Source organism: Pseudorca crassidens, chromosome 1, assembly GCF_039906515.1.
Source record: "Pseudorca crassidens isolate mPseCra1 chromosome 1, mPseCra1.hap1, whole genome shotgun sequence".
Taxonomy (NCBI): domain Eukaryota; kingdom Metazoa; phylum Chordata; class Mammalia; order Artiodactyla; family Delphinidae; genus Pseudorca; species Pseudorca crassidens.
Window position 1 is genome coordinate 145351460 of NC_090296.1, and position 10037 is coordinate 145361496.

The 10037-nt window shown below is 56.9% G+C and overlaps 1 protein-coding gene across 10 annotated transcripts in view; it reads left to right on the forward strand.

Moving 5' to 3' along the window:
- Positions 1-9714, forward strand: part of SEMA4B (semaphorin 4B) — a 91835-nt gene extending 82121 nt beyond the window's left edge. For all 10 annotated transcript variants that reach the window (XM_067696812.1, XM_067696783.1, XM_067696839.1 and 7 more), the window contains 13 exons: positions 94-257; positions 420-482; positions 2073-2171; positions 2814-2925; positions 3207-3320; positions 3461-3612; positions 4500-4681; positions 4805-4955; positions 6017-6227; positions 6328-6443; positions 6667-6833; positions 8283-8368; positions 8673-9714. In XM_067696812.1, coding sequence (XP_067552913.1) covers positions 94-257; positions 420-482; positions 2073-2171; positions 2814-2925; positions 3207-3320; positions 3461-3612; positions 4500-4681; positions 4805-4955; positions 6017-6227; positions 6328-6443; positions 6667-6833; positions 8283-8368; positions 8673-9415 — 2360 coding nt within the window. In that variant the 3' untranslated portion in view covers positions 9416-9714. The remainder of the gene's footprint in view (positions 1-93; positions 258-419; positions 483-2072; positions 2172-2813; positions 2926-3206; positions 3321-3460; positions 3613-4499; positions 4682-4804; positions 4956-6016; positions 6228-6327; positions 6444-6666; positions 6834-8282; positions 8369-8672) is intronic.
- The last annotated feature ends 323 nt before the right edge of the window (positions 9715-10037 follow it).

A 10037-nucleotide genomic window follows, 5' to 3' on the forward strand; every position in this document is an offset into this window, starting at 1 on the left:
TGCTGATCTACCTTCAATCAGATCGGCGCATTCTAGAGGTTGGTATGGGAGGGGGGGCCCCCAGGTAATGTCCATCGATCGTCCTCTCTCCAGGCTCTGAAAAGCGGTCACTGCTCAGATTTGAAGTGGATCACATCTCCAACTATACAGCCCTCCTGCTGAGCAGGGATGGCAGGACTCTATACGTGGGTGCTCGAGAGGCCCTCTTTGCACTCAACAGCAGCGTCAGCTTCCTGCCAGGCGGGGGGTACCAGGAGGTGAGATGATGCCCGGGGATGGCTAGCCTGGGTGGAGGATGCCAGTGGGGAAGATGGAACTTCTGGGTCCGAGGATGATGCAAACGGGAAAGGGGGAAGGAAAAGAGGGGCATATCCTTCGTTCCCGCTTGCACACTTACCTTCCCCTTTGTAATTCCCCAGCTGCTGTGGAGCGCAGACGCAGAGAGGAAACAGCAGTGCAGCTTCAAGGGCAAGGACCCACAGGTGAGCTAGCACCTGGAGGTGACCTGGGCTGAAGGAGGGACGGAGGATGGTAGATCTGGGCCCGGGATGGAGGCAGGAGGTGGGAGCAGATGCAGCGAGCTGTGGTAGAAAGGGCATAGGCTTCTGAGATGGCCAGACCTGGGTTTGAGTCTCAGCTTACACTTACTGTGTCTGTGACATTGGACAAGTAAGTAGATTTGCCTCTCTGAGCCTTGGTAAAATGGGGATAATGAGGCCTGTCTCACTGGACTTACCGTGAGGATTCAGTGAGCTAATAGGTATAAGGCACCTGGCACATAATAAGTGCCAAATAAACATCAGCTTCCAGCATGAGCAGTGATTGGGTGGGGGTGGGAGTCTGTCCTTCTGAGGGTGGTGCCTAATGTAGCAGGTCTGACATAATCCTGGCTTGGTTTTGGCCAGACCACTGGGTAGGAGCCAGGCCAGCCTGGGGTTCTCTGGGAGGACTCCCCACCATTCCCAGAGGCCTTCCTGGTCCTGAGTGCAGCAGATGGCAGTTAAGGTGAAGGCAGAAGAGCACCGGACTTGGGGTCAACACACAGGTTCAAGTCCAGACCACCCCTGATTTCTTTTATTCAGCAGAAATGTATTAAGCACTTGCTCCGTGCCCAGGTGCTTTTAGACACTGGTTATTATGTCATTGTGAAAAAGAAGGTCAGGTTTAAGAGGTGGTCAGGTTACACTTCATTTAAAAAGTGATATTTGAGCCGAGATTACTTGGCTCAAATGAGGTGAGGGAATTGACATGGGGGAGGAACAGGACTGTAGATTTCACTCTGAGTGAGGTATGTGGGGAACCACTGGCTGGCTGAGCAGGGCAGTGACATGGTCTGGCGTGCGTTTGCAAAAGGTCACTCTGGCCGCGGCGGTGGCGAGCGGCCTCGTTGGGGCGAGGACAGAGGGAGGGAGACCAGTGAGGGGCAAGAGGCGATGGTGCCCGGACCAGGGTTGGACCAATAAAGGGAGTGAGGAATGGTCGGATCCCGGAAGTATTTTGAAGATGGGGCCACCAGGATTTCCTGATGGAAGAACCGGGGTGGCGGGTATCAGAGAGTCGAAGCTGGCCATGAGGCTCGGGGCCTGAGGAGCTGAGAAGGCGGAGTAGCCGTCAGTGCAAGGGGGCAGGTCCCGGAGGAGAGAGTTTTGTGGGGAACAATCAGAAGCTCAGTAGACACACTGTTAGAGCTGTTAGACACGCTCGCGGAGGCGATCCGCAAGTCTGGGGCCCAGGATTCAGGGCTGCGTGTTTCCTCCTGCTCTGGGCGTAGCTGCCTCACCAGGTGGGGCCGAGACAGCTCAAAAGGGAGGGATTCTGTGCCTTCACCCCAAACTGAAGAGAAGTTTCCCAATCACGGAACTACGTGAGGCCCAAGGTCCCCTCCTGTGCACACGCTCCGTGGTCCTCCATCTGCTTTGCCCCACGAGGCTCCTGGAGTCTCGTTTACTCCAGGATTTGAGTACTGGGGAGCAGAGGCCTCACCCCCAGGCCTGGCCTTGCGTCCCGTGGGGAGGGCTCGGCGGTGCCCCCTGGTGGCTTGCTTGGGCCTGACATCCTCCTCCCTCCTCCAGCGGGACTGTCAAAACTACATCAAGATCCTCCTGCCACTCAACAGCAGCCACCTGTTCACCTGTGGCACCGCGGCCTTCAGCCCCGTGTGCACCTACGTTGTGAGTGCCCCTCCTCACCCTGGGCTCGCCTGCGGCTGGCCTGGGAACTGCCTGTCTTTGTGCCCCAGGGAGCTGGTCTCTAGCACTGACCCCTGCTAAAGGGCAGGCCCCAGGGGGAGGCTTCTTGACAGCAGTGGGCCCCGAGAGCCCTGAGGCCCAGCCCCAGCCCTGATGGCCAGGTTGCCCTGCAGGGGGCGGTGGGGGGTGGGATTCCCCAGGCACAAAAGTGCTGGCTGACCCACAGTCACGCCCTCTTGCTTCCTCCAGCTCTTTCCCCTGCTCTCACTCAGTTCCCGCCAGGCCACCTTGTCCATCCTCCTCAACACACGCATACTCTTTACGCACACCTTCGTAAAGGGTGGCATTTTGAGGCTTTGGAGCAACCAGCTTTGGAGTCAGACATACCTGAGTTTAAATCGTCGCTGCCCTTTCCTGGCTCACGTTGCGTTTCTAAGCCTCCTCTCCTCTCTGTTACGTGGGGCAACAGTGCCCACCACGTCAGGTCCTGGTGAGACGGTGCTGGGACTGTGCCCGGGGTGCCCGTCAGACCCCTCCCTTCTCTCCAGCACACCTCCTTGTTCTCCCGCCGAGCCCGCTCACACCCTGGCGTGCCCCTGAGCTCTCCCATCTGCTCCCCTGCAGAACATGGAGAACTTTACCCTGGCACAGGACGTGGTGGGGAACATCCTCCTGGAAGATGGCAAGGGCCGTTGTCCCTTTGACCCCAATTTCAAGTCCACGGCCCTGGTGGTGGGTGAGTGTTGGGGGTCAGGGGGGCAGGATGGGCTCATTGAGGCTCCATGTGAGGGCGGGCAGGGGAGCAGGGTGGGCCCCAGGTCTGAGCTGGTGGGTCCATGCCACACCGATTCCCAGCGGGTGCGGCGACCCTGGGCTGCCCTCGGGTTGGCTTTTCTTAGTTCCTACTCCCTCCTCTGTCCTCCTCAAACAAGAAGGGCAGCACTCGTGTCACTCCGGGCCTTGAGCGGGAAGGGGCTGTGCTGAGGGCTCATTCCCATGGGCATGTCCTCTTGGCAGATGGCGAGCTGTACACTGGAACAGTCAGCAGCTTCCAGGGGAATGACCCAGCCATCTCACGGAGCCAAAGCCTCCGCCCCACCAAGACTGAGAGCTCCCTCAACTGGCTACAAGGTGAAGTCCTCTCGCCCCACCCAGTGGGCTGTCACGGGGCCTCAGGGAGGGGGCCCTGTCCACCCAGCAGGACCTGAGAACAGAGTCTCGCCTGTCTGGGATCCCTGGGCTGACTCTGTGCTCCCCACTGGCCCCCACAGACCCAGCGTTTGTGGCCTCAGCCTACATTCCCGAGAGCCTGGGCAGCCTGCAAGGGGACGATGACAAGATCTACTTCTTCTTCAGCGAGACTGGTCAGGAGTTTGAGTTCTTTGAGAACACCATCGTGTCCCGCATTGCCCGTGTCTGCAAGGTGAGCAGGCCGGGCCATCCCAGAGACCCCGAAGGCTCCTCGGGTATAGAACCAGAAGGCCCCGCACCTGTGGCCTTCTCCTGTCCTCCAGGAGGAACGGCTTGGCTACTGGCTTTTCTCTCTCTCCTTTTCAGTTAAAATGTCTCTGTTTTTCCTTATTTATTTTAAAAAACATGAAAATGTAGAAAAGTACACACGAAAATCACTTACAAGATAAGAGGCACCGTGGTATCGTGATTAAGAGCAAAGACTCTAGAGCCAGGCTGCCTGGGTTCAAACCCTGCAGGCCGTGTGATCTTGGGCAGTTTCCTTACTGAGAAATCAGTTCGTTTCCTTCTCTGTTCAGTGGAAATCATAACAAAACTCCCTCAGGGTTGTTAACGATCTGTGTAGGGCTTTTAGAGATGTGGTGAGCAACCACTTGTTGTCGACTATTGGTGTTATAATCCCACCATCCTACCACAAGAAGTTAGAGTGTTCCTTGCTATTTTTTTTTTTTGGCACGTGTGTAAATACATACATATTTATATTATTTAACACCATGTACAAACAAGAGTTACACTGTAATGTGATTCTTTAGCTCCCCTTTTTGCTCAGTGGTGAATCGTGACATCTTTCCACGTTTGTAGATAGACTCCCCTTCGTCCTTTTCCCTGGTGTCCCACAGTAAGGAAAGCGCTGTCATTTACTTAGCTAGCCTCCCGGTGAGGGGACCTGACGGCTGCCACCTCAAGTCTTCTTGATGTGAAATGGACTCAGGCCTGGCTTTGGTCTGTCTGGCTCTTCCTGGCGTCTGTCTCAGCCACCGTTGGGGAGGGGGCAGCGAGGAGCACCAAGTGTCCCACCCCTGCTCGTGCCTAAGCCCTGGCCCTCTCTCCCTCTCCCAGGGTGATGAGGGGGGCGAGCGGGTCCTGCAGCAGCGCTGGACGTCCTTCCTGAAGGCCCAGCTGCTGTGCTTGCGGCCTGACGATGGCTTCCCGTTCAACGTACTGCAAGACGTCTTCACGCTGAGCCCCAGCCCCCAGGAATGGGGTGACACCCTCTTCTACGGGGTCTTCACATCCCAGTGGTAGGACCCCCAGGACCTAGCTGGGAACGGGGTTGGGGGGATGAGTTGGGGCCGGGATTGGGCCCCGCTGGCCTCATCGTGAGCCCCAGGGCTGCTGGGCTAATCTGGCCACTTCCTTGGTAGGCACAGGGGGACCACAGAAGGCTCTGCCATCTGTGTCTTCACCATGAAGGACGTGCAGAGGGCCTTCAATGGCCTCTACAAGGAGGTGAACCGCGAGACGCAGCAGTGGTACACCGTAACCCACCTGGTGCCTTCGCCCCGGCCCGGCGCGGTGAGTGCTGCCCCTGTGCTGGGAGGATGGGTCCCCAACTGTGCTGGGATCACTTGCTTTCTCTGAGTTTGTTTTCTCACCTTGAAAGTGGGGACGAAGCCCAGGCCTGCTTGTCTTTCTGAGTTAGATGTGACCATGAATGTCGGGGTGGCTTCAAACCTGCTTTAGGCCAGGCAGGGGTGTCCCCCATCAGGACACTGACTGCACGTGCCTCTCCCCAACTCTGCCATGAGCTCCTTATTTATTTATTGAGTGACAGGCCATGGGGAAATAGTCCTTTCTTCTTTCCTTCCAGCCTCATGGGCTCCCCACAAAGCAGACCTTGAGACAAGGATGTGAGTGCCAGCAGTTTTTAGGGGAGGTAATCCCAGGAAGAAGCAGGAGGGGACAGGATTGTGGGAGGAGGGGGCGGAGCTAAGAAAGTGTGTGTCACTGAGCTGCTACTGCTGTGGGCACCTGGAGCTCGTTCCCTGGGGCCCTGGGAGGCTGCGTGGAGCACATCTCAGCATTGTCCCACTGGGGTGTTTGTCACCAACTCCTGTGCAGTTGAGGGTCACTCCAGGGTATTAATTCCTGGGGCTTTTACAGAGAATGACCTGGGGCAGAGAGAATCAGGAAGTGCCCCTGGCAATATGGGAAACTAATTGCAGGCACCCTCATGCCCCTGTACTAGGAAGCCTTGGTCAGCCAGGGCGTCCTGAGAGAGCACTGCCAAAAGGATGCTACAGGAGCAGGAAGTGTGGTCATGCTTCTTGAGGCTTGCGGAAGGGGGTGGGGGAAGGGTGGGCAGGAAGGAGAGATGGTTGGTGGGCAGAGAGGGGGAAACCCTGGCAGCTGGGGCCCTTGGGCGCCCCACACCCTGGGCTTTGCCCTTAGGCCTGTAGATCAGTGCGCTGGCTTCGCAGAACTGGAGTGCTGTGCTGTGGCTTCCAAGGGCGGGGCAGGTACCCCTGCTGTTCACTGGGGAGATAGGGCCGGCAGTCCCAGTGGGATTTGCAGGACCCACATCCTGCTTGCTGCCCTGAGTGCCACTCGCCTCAAGCCACCGCCTTCTCCTTCAGTGCATCACCAACAGCACCCGGGAAAGGAAGATCAGCTCGTCCCTGCAGCTCCCCGACCGTGTGCTGAACTTCCTCAAGGACCACTTCCTGATGGATGGGCAGGTCCGCAGCCGCCTGTTACTCCTGCAGCCCCAGGCCCGCTACCAGCGTGTGGCTGTCCACCGCGTCCCTGGCCTGCAGCGCACCTACGACGTCCTCTTCCTAGGCACTAGTGAGTGCCCACAGCAGTGCAGGCTCAGAGTCAACAGGGCTAGCTTTTGGGACATGGGCCTCAGGCTCTGCGCAGGGCCTGAGTGCTGTCCATGTTGCAGGTGACGGCTGGCTGCACAAGGCGGTGAGCGTGGGCCCCGGGGTGCATATCATCGAGGAGCTCCAGATCTTCTCATCAGGACAGCCCGTGCAGAACCTGCTCCTGGATGCCGACAGGGTGAGCAGAGGAGGAGTCCGGGCAGCGTGCTTGGGGTGCCCGACTCCTGCCCCAGCCAGATGGAGAGATCCAGGCTTCTGGAATAAGCTCTCAGAATGTGGGGGCCCGGGAGCATGAGAGGAGGCCCCCTGTCGGTGGCTTTTGTGTGCACTCCAGCCGGGTGCAGCTCTGGGTGGTGGCCCTGGCTGCCTGTGCCTGCTTCTCATCCCCCGTGCCTGTGCAGGGACTGCTGTATGGTGCCTCACACTCGGGTGTGGTCCAGGTGCCCGTGGCCAACTGCAGCCTGTACCAGAGCTGCGGGGACTGCCTCCTGGCCCGGGACCCCTACTGCGCTTGGAGCGGCTCCAGCTGCAAGCACGTCAGCCTTTACCGGCCTGCGATGGCCTCCAGGTGAGAGCTCCTGAAGGCCCCACCCACTTTTCCAACCCTATGCACTAGGCCTCCGAGTGCCTTCCCTAGGCCCTCTGTGGAATCACCACACAGCCTCATTTGTGTCCACTGTCTGGGAATAATTATTAATCAGCTCCCCTTCTGACTCTCATCAAGTGTTGTTCAAACGATAAATTATGTTTGCCTTACCCATCTGTAAAGCAGAGACAAGATTTGGTAAAGTATGAAATATTAGAGCTATGAAAAGCTTTGCAGGAGAATGTCGATTGGCATGTGAATGTAGTTAAGGAACAAAAAAATAAGGGCTACATAACAGTCCCATTAAGGGAATTCCCTGGCGGTCCAGTAGTTAGGACTCTGCGCTTCCACTGCAGTGGTCACAGGTTCGATCCCTGATTGGGGAACTCAGGTCCTGCAAGTGGTGCGGCCAAAAACCAACCAACCCATTAAAAACTGTTTTCAAAATCACTTATTTAGATTTAAAATTTTCATATAGAAAAAAATAGAGATAAATAAAATTAAAACTACCCTAATCCTACCACCTAGAGAGACTTACAGTGAGATTTTAATATATATCCCCCCAGATTTTTCTACATATGTGTAAAATAAACAAAAATACACATATTTTAAGTAAATATGGGATCTGTCCTATTTGTAGTGTACATACTTCACTCAAGGGGATACCTGGTTCCAGTTTTATATTTCAAAACACCATGTATGCGTATACATATGTACACCTGAAGGCACACTCAAAAAAAATGCTGCCTGCCATTCTCGCTGGATGGTTGATTGTGACTTTTATAATGTTTTTAGCCTTTGTGCTTTTTTTCCAGTTTTCTAAAAACAAATCAATGCATGTGCATTGCTTTAAAAGAGACAGGTATATACATACAGATAGAGCTGTCCTTCCAGACTTTTTCTAAGAGCTCAACTCAACTGCTTTTGTAATTCAGGGAAGTATTACAGTACCTTTTTTTTTTTTTTAAATATTTATTTACTTGGCTGCACCAGGTCTCAGTTGCAGTACACAGGATCTTTCGTTGCGGCACAGGGGCTTTTCTCTAGTTGTGGCACACAGGCTCTAGAGCATGTGGGCTTAGTTGCCGCGCGGCTGTGGAATCTTAGTTCCCCGACAGGGATCGAACTCACATCCCCTGTGTTGGAAAGTGGATTCTTTACCACTGGCCCACCAGGGAAGTCCCTACAGTAACTTTTAACTGAAGTAAATACTGTGTAGACAGAGGAGATGCCGGCACAAACCCTGCGGGGTGGGGAATCCACCCAGGGAAGCCGCCTGCCTTTCACCCCCGCTTTGGGCCTGGTGGTCCCTGAGCCCTTCCCCAGGCCCACATCTGCAGGGCTGCGTGAGGGCATGTGCTGCACGGAGGGTGGGCAGATGCGACCTTGTGGGGGTTCCTGGCCCATCCCAGACTCTTCTTTGGTCCTCAGGCCATGGATCCAGGACATCGAGGGGGCCAATGCCAGGGAACTCTGCAACACTTCCTCGTCCAAGGCCCGGAGTTTTGTACCAAGAGGTAAGGTGCCCCATCAGGGTGGAGGAGATGTGGGGGGTCTAGAAGGTTAGAAGTCTTCTGCAGCCACTGCAGAAGGCTGCCTAGAAGGCTCCTGCAGCCACTGCTGTGTGTTAATGCCTTTCCTCACTTCCTCACCCCTTTGGCCCTGCAAGCAGGACCCTGGAAAGTGAGACCCCCAGTCCCCGAAGTCCCCAGAGTTGTTGTTACAGCAGGAGGACCATAGCGCAGAGGGAGGTGGGTGAGCCTGGGGCTACCGTGGATATCAGCCCCCCTTTACCCGGGACTGTGCCTCCTTTGCCTGCAGGTGAGAAGCATTGTGAGCCAGTCCAGTTCCAGCCCCACACAGTGAACACCTTGGCCTGCCCCCTCCTCTCCAACTTGGCAACCCGGCTCTGGCTGCACAACGGGGTCCCCATTAATGCCTCGGCCTCCTGCCGCGTGCTGTCCACCGGGGACCTGCTGCTGGTGGGCAGGCAGCAGGAGCTGGGGGAGTTCCAGTGCTGGTCACTGGAGGAGGGCTTCCGGCAGCTGGAGGCCAGCTACTGCCCAAAGGTGGTGGAGGACGCAGTGGCAGACCGAGCAGACCAGAGTGGCAGCGTGCCCGTCATCATCAGCACGTCTCGGGTGAGCGCGCCGGCCGGGGGCAGGGCCAGCTGGGGTGCAGAGAAGTCCTACTGGACCGAGTTCCTAGTGATGTGCGCGCTGTTCGTGTTCGCCATGGTGCTCTTCATTTTATTCTTCCTCTACCGGCACCGGGGTGGCATGAAAGTCTTCCTGAAGCAGGGGGAGTGTGCCAGCGTACACCCCAAGATGCACCCAGTGGTACTGCCACCTGAGACCCGGCCGCTCAATGGCGTGGGCCCCCCTAATACCCCACTCGACCACCGAGGCTACCAGGCTCTGTCGGACAGCTCCCCAGGGCCCCGGGTCTTCACAGAGTCAGAGAAGAGGCCGCTCAGTATCCTGGACAGCTTCGTGGAGGTGTCCCCGGTGTGTCCCCGGCCCCGGGTCCGCCTGGGCTCTGAAATCCGGGACTCTGTGGTGTGAGAGCAAACTTCTAGAGGCAGCCTCCCTCTAGGGGCCAGGAGTGCTCAGAGAGGGTCGGCTGGACCCCTGCTCCTCGTGGAACACAGCCACGGTGCCCAGCCCTCGGGAGCGATGGAGCCAGCTTGCCTGGTGTCAAGCAACAAGGCCCCTCCACCCCAGATGGCCACAGCCCCACAGGGCCTGGCTGAAGATCGGGGCCTGCCCGGGTGGGCAGAACAGTGCTCCTTATGAAACTGAGCCCTTTGTTTCAAAACAGTTGAAAATGTGAAACAAGAGAAAACAGTGAGAGAACACAGAATGCCATGCACACGGCCGGCCCAGTCTCCAGACTGGGAGGGCTCATCCAAAGTGGTTGTTGGAGACAGAGTTGGACATCCCACACCAACTGGCCTCTTCCACCTTCCGCCTTATCCTACTGCCACAGGCTGCCCCTTCTCACGGCAGAGCCAGGGGCCAGCTCGGGCTCCAGTGGGTCCAGCCTCGCCAGCTGGCCAAGTTGTTGCAGCCATCATCCTGTCACCTCAGGGACCGGAGGGCCACACTGGCACCAGAGCCCTCACGACACCCTGGGCTCAGACCCACCTCCTGGACCTTTCCGGCCTGTATCAGGCTGCGGCCACAT